Source organism: Mustela erminea, chromosome 1 (genome assembly GCF_009829155.1).
Source record: "Mustela erminea isolate mMusErm1 chromosome 1, mMusErm1.Pri, whole genome shotgun sequence".
NCBI classification, from domain to species: domain Eukaryota; kingdom Metazoa; phylum Chordata; class Mammalia; order Carnivora; family Mustelidae; genus Mustela; species Mustela erminea.
The window spans coordinates 53,517,018-53,529,639 of record NC_045614.1 but is presented as its reverse complement, the minus strand read 5'-3'; the positions used below and the strand labels follow the sequence as shown (position 1 = coordinate 53,529,639).

The following is a 12,622-nucleotide window of genomic DNA, read 5'->3' as shown; positions in this document are numbered from 1 at the left end:
AAAATTTAGGGGTTTTGTTTGAGGGTCTCACACTAGAACTTCCTGTCATCTCTTTTTTTTTTTTTTTAAAGATTTTGTTTATTTATTTGACAGACAGAGATCACAAGTAGGCAGAGAGGCAGACAGAGAGAGGAGGAAGCAGACTTCCCACGGAGCAGAGAGCCTGATGCGGGGCTCAATCCCAGGACCCTGGGATCATGACCTGAGCCGAAGGCATAGGCCTTAACCCACTGAGCCACCCAGGCGCCCCTTCCTGTCATCTCTTAAGTCAAACTAGTCTTGAGGACAAGGAGACAAATCTAAGTGTCATACTCTGTTTCCTCTCTAATGCTATGCCAAAGAAGACCTGGGTTAATAGCTACATTGCTCGTACCCCTCTACTAGAAGACAAGGTTCCTCAGCCTGCTCCCAGAGAGGTTGCTGGGACCTTTGAATTGAGAATCTATGAACCTCATCATGTGAGGAAGCAGAGCTAAAGTAATGGGCCATGGTGACATCCAATCTTACCTGACCGGTGTATCAAGTAGCAGGTTTCTCCCTATTCTTTTACAGAAACTGGAGACACAAGTATGATTCCTAAAACTGGAGCAACCTGGGGGGCCTGAGTGGCTCAGTCAGTTAAGTGGTTAAGCAGCTGTCTTCCACTCAAGTCACGATTGCAGGGTACTAGGATCCACTCCCATATCAGTGTCCCTGCTCAGCAGAGTCTGCTGCTCCCTCTCCCTCTGCCCTTCCTCCCTGTTCGTGTTCTCGTTCTCTCTCTCTCTCTCTCAAATTAAAACAAACAACAACAAAAAAACAAAAACTGGAGCAACTTGTAAGAGGGAATTTGCTGTGATTACATATTTTCCTCCTTTAGTGTAGTTCTGTAGCCAATCAGCTGACAAGAGGCCCACAGACTTCAGTGTCCTTGTGCAAGTATGACACGCAAAAGCCTCAGTCTGTTAACACAGCTGCTGTCCTTGTGAAGGACAACCTAGCACTGGTGAGAAGTCTTAGGTGGATTCCCTGGGAGAACAGGCTCGAAGAGAAGGGGGTCTGCCTGGAGGAGGTGTGTGGAAGCATGCTCTCAAGAGGTGAAGGTGAAGGCAGCCATGGGATCAGGCAGAGGGACAAGCTGAGCTGGGAAGCAGCAGCAACAGGGGCTTCAGTCATTCTTCCAGGGTAGCTCTGGAGCTGGGTGGCCTTGCAGGGTGGTCCCAAATCAAGACAAGCAGGCAGGCCTTACCAAGGCAACAACTGGTTATTGGATGTGGGGCCTACTACCCTTGGTGAGGCAACTCCCTTTGGCCGGTGACAGAGCTCACAGAAAGACTCAGCTGTGAGCCATCAGCCATCAACAGTCCCAGCAGCTGGAGGAACGTTTGATCTGGTTCTGGAAGGAAATCTGAATGGTGCTGAAGTCCAAAGGGCCTTCTGGACCTTTTTTAGCTGGTAAAACCTCAGACCCACCCACCATAAAATATATACAAAAGAAATATTCAAACATGAAACATTTATATGCTAACACTCTTCTTGAGCACTTTTCTCTGAAAGTCTCACAGACCTCTTGCCCAATGTGGTCACCACAAGACACATGTAGTCACAGAGCCCTTGAAATATGACTGGTCCAAATTGAGGTGGGAGGTAAGGATAGACTACACACCACAATTCAAAGACTTAGTATGGTAGAGTGTCCCATTAATAATTTTTTTTAAGATTTTATTTATTTGAGAGCGAGTGAGAGAGATCCTGAGCTGGGGGCAAGGAGAGACAGTGGGAGAGAAGCAGACTCTCCGCTGAGTGGGGAGTCTCCTGTGGGGCTCGACCCAGGATCCCAGGATCATGACCTGAGCCAAAAGCAGACGCTCAACTGAGCCACCCAGGCACCCTCATTAATAATTTTTTAATATTGATTGCATGTTGAAATAAGTATTTGGAATATGTTGGCCCAATATTATTAATATACTAATACTAGTATATGTAATACTAGTTATATGTATAATACTAATCGTATGTATAATACAAAACATATATTGTATGCAATATACAATACTAGCATTATTAATGCTATTATTAGTACTAATTTCACCTATTCCTTTTTATTTATTTATTTTTTATATGCTGCTAAACAATTGAAAATTAACACGTGTGGCTCCCATTAGAACTCCACTGGGCAGCACTGTCACGCACATTTTCTGAAAGTCTGGACCTTGTGGGAAGAAGGTCTCTCTTCATTTGATGGCTGGTAAGAACTCTATTCATTTCTTGCAGTCACCCATACCTTGCCTGGAGTAAACTCTCACAAAATGTTATTCAGGAACATGACAAAGCAGGAACATCCCATTCAGTTTCACTTCCCTCTTTCAGATGCTGCTCCGTAATTTTGTTGGTCAGATTGTTAGTTTCCTCACAGATGGGAAAGAAGAAAGACGTGGGTGTGTCAAGGGTGTGTGAAAGGAAGTGGAGCTTAGTAGGAGGTAGTGATATCCCGCAAAGAAAGCAAGTGGGCCAAGATCCCACACTAATGGCTAGTGTCTGTGCAGTCTTCAGAGCCACAAGAAATCTGTGAGTGTGTTCCTGGGCATTATCTAATTCTATCCTCACAAAGTACTGTGACATGTATATTTTCACTGGCCCTATGGGATTAGAAAGTCTGACCTGTTCCTTGGCCATTTGCATGTCTTTTATATTGAAAAATGACTGTAAGCAGATGAGTTGGGTTCCAGTCTAGGTCTTAGTTCAAAGATCAGGATGGAATTTTTTAATCAGATGCATCTACATAGTGATTTAAATACTTACTTCGACCTGATTTGATCCCTGATGGAAGATTCCATTTATGTTTTTCTTTTGTAAGCACACTCGAGTTGTTTAACATAAACTTATTATGCATCTTTCCTAACTCAGAGTTAATTTTAAGGTTTCCTTTTTGGGAGGACCAGATGCTGCAAATAATTTGTTTTTTCCAAATTCTTGAGCTATTCCAGAATATGAAGCTAATCGAAGCAGATAACTGTGAATTCACTGGGAGGTGACCCATTTCCAATTCTGCAGGTCGGATGGGGGCGGATTTGAGGTCGTTTTTTCACTATTTTAATTAGGAATACAATCACAGCTAGCATAATTGTAGTGATGTCAATGGTTTCATTTAACTAGAACAACAAACATATGTTTTCCAGATATTTTTATTCAAGACCAAAAAAGCAAAAGATTTTTTTCCAATAAAAGAATGAGAATTTTAGAAATGTTTAACTCATTTATAAATGTAAAATACATTTTGTTTTAAAAATATGTACTAAGCAGGCTGTTTTCATCAGGTTGGCATGTGAACCTTAAACTATGTGATTATTTTATACATGATTACGTATGTACATATGATTATGTAGCTAACACTCTTCTCAACTTCTCCTTCCTTTATATTCACAGGACAGACGAAGAAGCATCTTCACTTTCCAGTTCTCAAATATTTCTACATAGTGTCAACATATTGAAAGGAAATACATATTTTCTCTATGCTTATGGCTCTGAGGAAAGTAATTATTAACTCAGAAAGCAACCCTGTTGTTTAAAGGGAAAAATGTGGCCTCTGGGTGTAATCAGACCTGGGTTCAAATCCTAACCCTACTGCTTATCAGACCTCATTTATCTTCCAAGAAGTTGGACTTCCTCTTCTGGCAAATAGGGATAATCACTACTTTGCAAGGGTTGGCATGAGGTGCAGATTAACTCACTATGGTAGCATTTTATCCACCATAAAGCTTACATACTTCTTCCTTGATGCATCCCGGTGAGTAAGAAGAAGTGTGACTCCAATTCCAAAGGACCACAAGGAAGGATGGTAACACTGCACCAGTATCTCCTGGTGTCCTACACTTCACCTTAGCATCAAGTTCTCTATAATAACCCTGCAGGTAGGTGGTAATTGTCCCATCTGCTCCCTGCTCTTGTCACTGTACCTCTCAGATTTAAGCTCAAGTTTCTAGTATGCCAAGTCCTCAGTGGGCTTAGGGACAACATTTATTCTAATACTGTTTTCTTATCTGTAAAACAGCAGCAATGTTAATCCTGACATCACACAGTGGCACCTCAACCCCGTTTTGGAGTTAGATTAGCTCTGAATACCTTTAGGATTGAATGGAACAACATGCCTAGTAACACCTAGCTCATCACAGCAGGATCTCAGTAAATAATCATGACATCACCTCCACTGGCATAGTGGAATGATTTTAAAACTTCTCAGCACATGTGTCTCTTGAAATTTGTGATAGTTTATATATGGAGATGTGACTGCAGAATGGCCAGGTCCTAGCCACCTTGACAAAAAATTGTGACACAGTCCGGAAGACATAATCCAAGGGTGAATTACTCACATTCACATGGCTATCAGAAATCTCGGGGCACCGGATGGCTCAGTCCATGGTGTGTGCAACTTCTGATCTCGGGGTTGTAAGTTTGAGTGAAGAAATTACTTAAAAATAAAATCTTTAAAAGAAAAAAAAACAAGAAAGAGATCTCCAAGATGGTGGCTGGGAATGTGACAGAAAGGAAGATGGTAAGCAGCATTCCAAAGCCTGCAGGGAATGTAGGGAGGCCATTTGGAGACAGTAATAAAAAAAAGTATTCTGGCTCATGGCCTGGGCCTCAAAGGGTGAGAGGTAAGGTCCAGGGGCAGTCTTGGGAGCCAGGAGAGTGCAGTCTCCACTCCTTGGCCTCTGGCATGTGGTTACTTTGGATGAGCTCCTGCTTTCTTTCTGCCCATTGTACAAGTCAGCCTTGGGCTAGCCTAGCCATCTAGTTAAGAGCCACTCTGGAACTCAGTTACTGCTTTTGTTGGCAGGGTGGGGAGCCTGTCTGGGTCAGCTTGGTTTGATAGAGAAATTTCCAGGTGCACATACAAAGGGAAAGATACCTTCCAATTCCCAGGAAAGAAAAAAAAAAAAGATACCTCCCAGAGCTGAGATTTTGAAGATGGTGAGAGAACTCTCCCTTGCTCTGTTTTGTCCAGGAAGCTTTCCTGTGCATAAATTGAGCATTCACAGAGTCAGAGAACAAGGGTGCTCAGACCTGTTTTAGATGGCAAGGCACCTGCATGTCAGCGTCCTTTGCGGAAGATGATGAAACACTGGCATTTCTATGCCTCACTATATGAATAATGACTTAGCTCATAATATATTGATGGATTTTGCTTCTAGGTTGGGCTGGAAACATCTGCTTAATTAATTGTGCATACTGTTATAAAATAAAATCACAGCTGTAAGCATACTGTCTTAGGGGAGAAACAAGCAACTTCTAAGTGTCCAGTTTCCAAGTGTCTCCACAACATTCATTTCCAGTATTCACTTGCCAGTAAGTTTGGATATTTTGCTAGTACCTGATAGTAGTCATCAAAGAAAAGTTCTGGGAGAAAAAAAATTAACAAAATACTAGCTTTTAGCTTTTTTTTTTTTTTTATAGCAAATCAATAGGGAAAAAAAAGATCACATGCAAGGCACTTTGGAGTCAAAAAAACCCCCTGGGCTTATGTTTTGTTTTCTTTTATGTTTTAAGTGGGCACCATGCCCACCATGGGGCTAGAACTCACAAACCTAAGATCAAGAGTTAGGTGCTCCATAGACTGAGCCATCCAAGTGGCCTGAAAAGACCTGGGTTTAAATCAAGAGTATTAGCTGCATGACAGTGGGCAAGTTACTTAATCTCTGGAACTTGCTTGCTTCCTCTTCTTTAAGATGGAGATAATACCTTCTTGGCAGGATTAGTTTCAAGATTAGCATTCCTGTATGTGAAGTCCCTGGCACTGTGCCAGGCCCACAGTAGGAGGCTTAATAAAGGACCAATATTGTTAGCGTTATTGACACTGGAATGCTTTGTCCAGCTCCCAAAACACCAGTGTTCAGTGGTAGGGAAAAACTAAGTTAGAAAAGGCCTAGAGACAATTGAATTGTGTACCCCATGCAACAGATGAGGCAACAGAGACTCACAGAGGATCCCAAAGTCACACAGCCAGTTTGCTGTGAGCCCATAGAATCCTAACTCCCAGCGCCTCACTGCCCTGCTGTGCTATTCTCTTCTGCAAACCCAGAGCCTTTCTCAAACGCCCCAGGTTGTCCCTCAAGGCCACTGGCTGTGGCACGTGTGCTCTGTTGGTAGCCAGCCAAGAGGAGAGAGTGTGCAGTGACTCACCAGGTGAGCCCGTCTGCAGTCCCTAGTTACTGTTCCTGTTAGAGAAAACATCCCTCTCCTGACTGCCCACACGTCTGTGTTTCTTGTTATGTTTCATCCTCCTGCTGTGGCTTTGCTCTGTTTGGAGAATTTGTCAAGTTAGGTGTCTTGTCCCCCCATGAGGCCACAGCCCAGGAGGCTGATATGGTGGCCACTTGGAGCAGGGAAGAGCTCCGGGAGCTAGGCTGGCCTGGGTGGCAGAGCAGGGAGGCTGGCTGCTTGCCTCAGGGCTCCAGTGAGCAGGTTGGGGCAGAGGAAAAGGGACTTGGAGTGAAGGGAGGCATGTCAGCACTTGTCTGCAAGTCACCAGGGAGAGAAAGACACCTGGTACGGGAGGAGGCAGAAAGAACACGAAAGAACCCAGGTGTACCTTGGGGGCCATGCACAGTTTTCACTACCTTCACTACCTTAATTATTTGAAACACGGCTCCATGCCTTCAAAGACTGTGGCTGTCCACCCCCAACAGGACCCCCCTGTTCTTCTGATCCCATCCTGGCCATGTGCCACTCCTGTCCTCCACCCTCCTGCTCGGAGGCTCGGGGCTGGGATGGCCACCCACCAATCACGTCCATGAACTTCTGTTATGTCACTAGCAGCCAATCAGAGTGGCTGATTAGTGTGGGATAACTGGTGTTACTACCTTGGGTTGACAGAAGCCCAACCGAGAGCAAAGAAGCTTGACAGTTTTTGTCAGCAGCAGAACTTTTTAAACGGCTGTTTGAAAGCCTGTGTATTTTTACAGGGCCACTCATAAACCTGCTCCGTGTCTCCACCCCATGCTGACTGTTGAGCCATCTGCACACCAGGGTAAAAAACTGATATGCAAATCCTGCTGTAGACACTGCCAGACCAAGAGAGGCATTTGCTCCTAACTTTGCAGCTCCTGGCTCTAGGCCAGGAGCACAACACATCCCACCTCTGAGTTCTAGGAGGGGCTCTGAACACATTCTTCTTTACTTAAATTATTTTTACTTAAGTTAACTGGCATCAAGACTTTCTGTGTCAGAGCAAATGGCACTTTGCCAAGACTTTTGACCTTATTATCTAGGCTTCTCCTTGCCTGGGCTGTGGGTTCCTTGGCAGGCTTGTCATTTGTACAGAATCTGTCTCTCCCACCTTGCTGACCTTGCTCAGGGCCCTACAGAAAATTCCAGTGGCCTGAATGAAAGATGTGCTTTGGCACAGCTTTGGGGTACTGCCTGGCCTTTTAGGAAATGCTGGCTGGTGGGTGGGAAGAAGAGTCCCATTCCCCAGCCCAGACTGTGTTGAGGGGGCGTCTACTGGTTTTTGTTCTTCCCTTGGTCTAACCTAAGAGTCACTAAGCCACAGGCCCCCAAACATATCCATTCCACCTGGTTTTATTTGTCTTTAAGAATTTATTTATTTATTTGAGAGAGAGCAAGCATAAGAGAAAGAAAGAGAGCAGGAGGGGGAGGGGTTGGGGAAGAAGGAGACTCTACTGAGCAGGGAGCCCCATATGAGACTAGATCCCAGAACACTGAGCTCATGACCTGAGCCGAAGGCAGATGCTCAACTGACTGAGCCACCCAGGCGCCCCACCACCTGGCCTTAGAAATAAAGTTGTACTAGGACACAGGCTTATACATTTGAGTATTGTCTATGGCTGCTTTTCATGTGACAGCAGTAGACCTGAGATGTTATGACAAAGATCATGTTTTGGCAAGACCAACATATTTGCTATTTGGTCCTTCACAGAGTTTGCAAACCTCTTAATTCATCTACCTGGCCACCCCCAGAGTGATCTCTCAAGGCTCAAATCAATCATGCCATTCTTCTGCTTCAAAACAAAAACAAGGAAACTCAAAATCAGCAGTCTATAAACAGAGCTCCTTGGTGCGCTCTCCACAACCTGCCCACACCCCCTTCCATCCCTCCTGCCCACCCTTCACCTCGGCCCTTGCTCAGCTCTGACATCACCAGTTACGCCTTTGTCCGTGGCATGCAGGATGCCTGGAATGCCCTCCCACTTTCTCTATCTGCCAAACCCCTAAACATCCTTTAACACCAAATTCAAATATTACCTCCCCTCTGTGCCCTTCCTACATGCCCAGCAGAATTCATCCCTCCTTCCTCTATGCTCCCACAGTTCTTCGGATGGATGTGTGCCACTGTATTGACCGAATGGGATTGTGTGATGTGTTTATGTGTTTGTCTCCACCACTAGACAATGAACTACTAGAGATCAGGGACCTTGTCTCATTGCCTTTCTGCCTCTGACAGAAACGAAGATGAATCATCTGGATGTTATAAGTAAGTCAGAAACAGACCTTTATAAAAGTCCCAGGAACCTGACTTTGTAAAAGTCCTCTCACTATTGATCTCTGGTTTCTTCTCATCTCTATACTCATCTCATACTCCATACAAATATCACAGGTGCTCAGAAAATGTCTTACTGAGTGACTGTGTAAATGTATAAAACAACATTTTTTTTTCTTTCTGTTCTAATATCAAAACACCATAAACATATTGTCTCATTTACTTTATCATCAAGTACGTTCAGGGCTTTTAAAAGACGTCTTCCTGGGGCGCCTGGGTGGCTCAGTGGGTTAAGCCGCTGCCTTCGGCTCAGGTCATGATCTCAGGGTCCTGGGATCGAGTCCCGCATCGGGCTCTCTGCTCAGCAGGGAGCCTGCTTCTCTCTCTCTCTCTCTCTCTCTGCCTGCCTCTCTGCCTACTTGTGATCTCTCTCTGTCAAATAAATAAATAAATAAAAATCTTTAAAAAAAGAAAGAAAGAAAGAAAGAAAAAATAAAAGACGTCTTCCTTCATCTAAAGATATGCAAATGACCAAATGAACACCTGAAAAGATGGTCAAGATCACCAGCAACTACAATGAGACCCCACTTCACACCCACCAGAATGGCTGTAATAAAAAAGACAGACAGCGGGGCACCTGGGTGGCTCAGTGGGTTAAAGCCTCTGCCTTCGGCTTGGGTCATGATCTCAGGGTCCTGGGATCGAGCCCTGCGTTGGGCTCTCTGCTCAGCGGGGAGCCTGCTTCCCCCTCTCTCCTCCTGCCTCTCAGCCTACTTGTGATCTCTCTCTGTGTCAAATAAATAAATGAAATCTAAAAAAAAAAAAAAGATAGATAGTGACAAGTGTCTGTGAGGATATGGAGTAATTGGAACATCCTACATTGCCGGTGAGAGCATGACACAGTGCAGATGCTGCAGAAAACAACTTGACAGGTCCATAGTTACCAAGTAACCCACTCCCAAGTACATCCTCAAGAGGAATGAGATCCTGCATCCACACAGAAACATGCACAGAAATACTCATAGCAGCATTATTAACAATAGTAAACATGTGGGGCACCCGGGTGGCTCAGTCAGTTAGTCATCTGAATTCAGCTCAGGTCATGATCCCAGGGTGTGGTATATTGTATACTATGAAATATTATTCAACCTTAAGAAGGAATAAATTCTGACCTGTGCTGTGAGATGTATGAACCTTGAAGACATTATGCTCGGTGAGAGAGAAGCCAATCACAAAATGCCATGTATTTAAAATTGTGTTTATATAGAATGTTCAAAATAGACAAGTCCATAGAGACAGAAAATAGATTAATGGTAGCCAAGTTTAGTGGGGATGAGAGTGGAGGAGGAGATAAGCAGGAACCATTAAAGGGTAGGGAGTTGCTTTTTTTTTTTTAAGATTTTATTTATTTATTTGACAGAGAGAAATCACAAGTAGACAGAGAGGTAGGCAGAGAGAGAGAGAGGGAAGCAGGCTCCCTGCTGAGCAGAGAGCCTGATGCAGACCTCGATTACCAGGACCCTGAGATCATGACCTGAGCCAAAGGCAGCGGGTTAACCCACTGAGCCACCCAGGCGCCCCTATGGAGTTGCTTTTTGGGCTGATAAAAATGTTATGGAATTAGGCAGTGGTGATGGTTGTACAACTCTGTGAATTGAACTGTACAGTTTAATCATTGAACTATACACTTTAAAAATAGGTTAATTGTATGGTAGTGGATTACATATTGTTGTTGTTGAAGTACTCTGTAACAAGAGCTAAAATTGGTGAATTCTATCAATTCAGCTTCCTGGTTGGGAAATTATACTATAGTTTTGCAAGATGTTACCACTGGGAGAAACTGGGTAAAAGGCACATAGGATCTCTCTCTATTCTTTATTATAATTGCATGTGAATCTACAATGTTCTAAAAATAAAAAATTTAATTTAAAAACATACTCTATCTTTTTCCTATTTCTCTCCTCCCCAAATAAGAATTTCTCAGAGCATGATGTCCATGTTCCTTAAATGATATTGCTATTTAATGGCATCTTTTACTGGTTAGAAACCACAGACCTGGGACGCCTGGGTGGCTCAGTTGGTTAGGCAGCTGCCTTCGGCTCAGGTCATGATCCCAAGGTCCTGGGATCGAGTCCCATATCGGGCTCCTTGCTCGGCAGGGAGCCTGCTTCTCCCTCTGCCTCTGCCTGCCTCTCTGTCTGCCTGTGCTCGCTCGCTCTCTCTCCCTCTGTCTCTGACAAATAAATAAATAAAATCTTTAAAAAAAAAAAAAAAAAAAAAGAAACCACAGACCTAGCTAGCTCATAGACCTATGAATTTTTCAAAAAATGACCAGAGTGTTGGATGCAATAAAAATATTTACCATCTCCGGGGCGTCTGGTTGGCTCAGTGGGTTAAGCCTCTGTCTTCAGCTCAGGTCATGATCTCAGGGTCTTGGGATCGAGTCCTGCGTCAGGTTCTCTGCTCAGCGGGGAGCCTGCTTCCCTCTCTCTCTCTCTGCCTGCCTCTCTGCCTACTTGTAATCTCTCTCTGTCAAATAAATAAAATCTTTAAAAAATATATTTAATGTCTCCAAAAAGTGAAAAAAACTAAAAATCATAATGAATGTTTAAAGATTTTTATTTATTTATATATTTGAGAGAGAGAGAGAGCGAGCAAGCAAGTGAGAGAGAAAATGCGAGTAGGGGTGGGAGAGGGGCATGTGCTGATGGGGAGAGGCAGAGGGAGAAGCCGACTCCAGGATAATGACCTGAGCCGAAGGCAGAGGCTTGGCTGATGGAACCACCACCCAGGCACCCCATTAATGACGGTTTAAATGGCTACCCAATATGATCTTACATCAAATAGTGAGGTGCAACGCAGCACATTTATTTCTGTGTGTGTATGTGTGTGTATTATATGCATAATATTTAATGTGGGATATTAAGAGGATTCCAACCAGAGGTGACTTGGTTTTTTAATCTTACGTCTACCTCTTAAAAATAAGTTTTTAACTTCTGTGAATCTCAGTTTCATGTTCTGTAAAAAGAAAATTATAACATCTACTCAATAGACTTGTTGTGAAAGTTAAAATTACAAGAATAACTACTTTATGTAAAAGGCTCAGTGGAGTAACTGCCCCATTGCAAGAACTAAAAAAATGGTAGTTATGATGATGATGATAATACCAAGTGTGGCAATTTATGCACTGTTGTCCCTGACGTGTCTTTGTAAAACCAGTAGGTTCTTGGGCCCTCTTGATAATGGGCTGTATTTCACCAGAGCCAGAGAAAAGGCTTCTATTGTCACTTCTGCTACAGGATCAATAGGAAGAGGAGAACAAAGGCCTGATTACACGGGAGGCTCAAGCTAATATTATTTTAAATGAAAGCCACAAAAACAGTGTGGGGAAAAAACACAGAAGGGATGAGGCCAGCTAAGGTTTGTGTCCTGAGGTTGGCTGGTGGTTGACTGAGTCACAAAGCATTTCATACAAATCGTGATCTAACAATCTGACTGTATTTTCCTCGCTAAAACTCAGAATACCTATTCCAAAAAAGCTATTTTCTTTTTTTAGAAATGTGTGTGTTTTGTGGTGTCTTATATATGAAAAGGTTTGTATAGGACTTAAATCACATTTGGTTACACGTTTACTCTTAACTGAAAAGTGTAGGATTGTGTGACATCGGCTCTTGCATGGCAAACCTGAGCTTTAAGGTTGTGTGTGATTGTGTAACCTTTGGGAGAACGGTTTGGAACATCTCTGCAAACATGCCTCAGGGCCTGGCGCCTCACTGAGCACTGAGGAGGCAAAATAGTCCCTGTCCTCAGGCACACCTAGTACTGTACCTATAAAATACAACAAACAAACAACAACAACAAAACCCACGGGGCGGGGAGGGGGGAACCCAGAGAGATCCGTAATAAATAAAAATCAGTGATTCTATGAATGTTTTAAATCTTCTCAGTCAGAGATAATATTAACACAAAGATGATAATGAAGGTCATCTTCATGTTTCTGGCACTTGTAAAGGATAGTTTTAGAAAAACAGCGTAACAGTAGAAATATCACTACTGTACTAGGCAATACAAAGATTAGAATGAAAAGGTTCTGATACTTACCTATTGTATGACTTCAACCAAGTCACTTAAACTCTCTGTGCTTCA

The 12,622-nt window shown here is 43.4% G+C and overlaps 1 protein-coding gene across 1 annotated transcript in view; it reads left to right on the top strand.

The window, feature by feature from the left end:
* TAMM41 (TAM41 mitochondrial translocator assembly and maintenance homolog) overlaps positions 1–5,479 on the top strand; it is a 62,097-nt gene extending 56,618 nt beyond the window's left edge. Inside the window, exons 8-9 of the mRNA XM_032327465.1 lie at positions 2,145–2,227; positions 3,406–5,479. Coding sequence (XP_032183356.1) covers positions 2,145–2,221 — 77 coding nt within the window. The 3' untranslated portion in view covers positions 2,222–2,227; positions 3,406–5,479. The remainder of the gene's footprint in view (positions 1–2,144; positions 2,228–3,405) is intronic.
* The last annotated feature ends 7,143 nt before the right edge of the window (positions 5,480–12,622 follow it).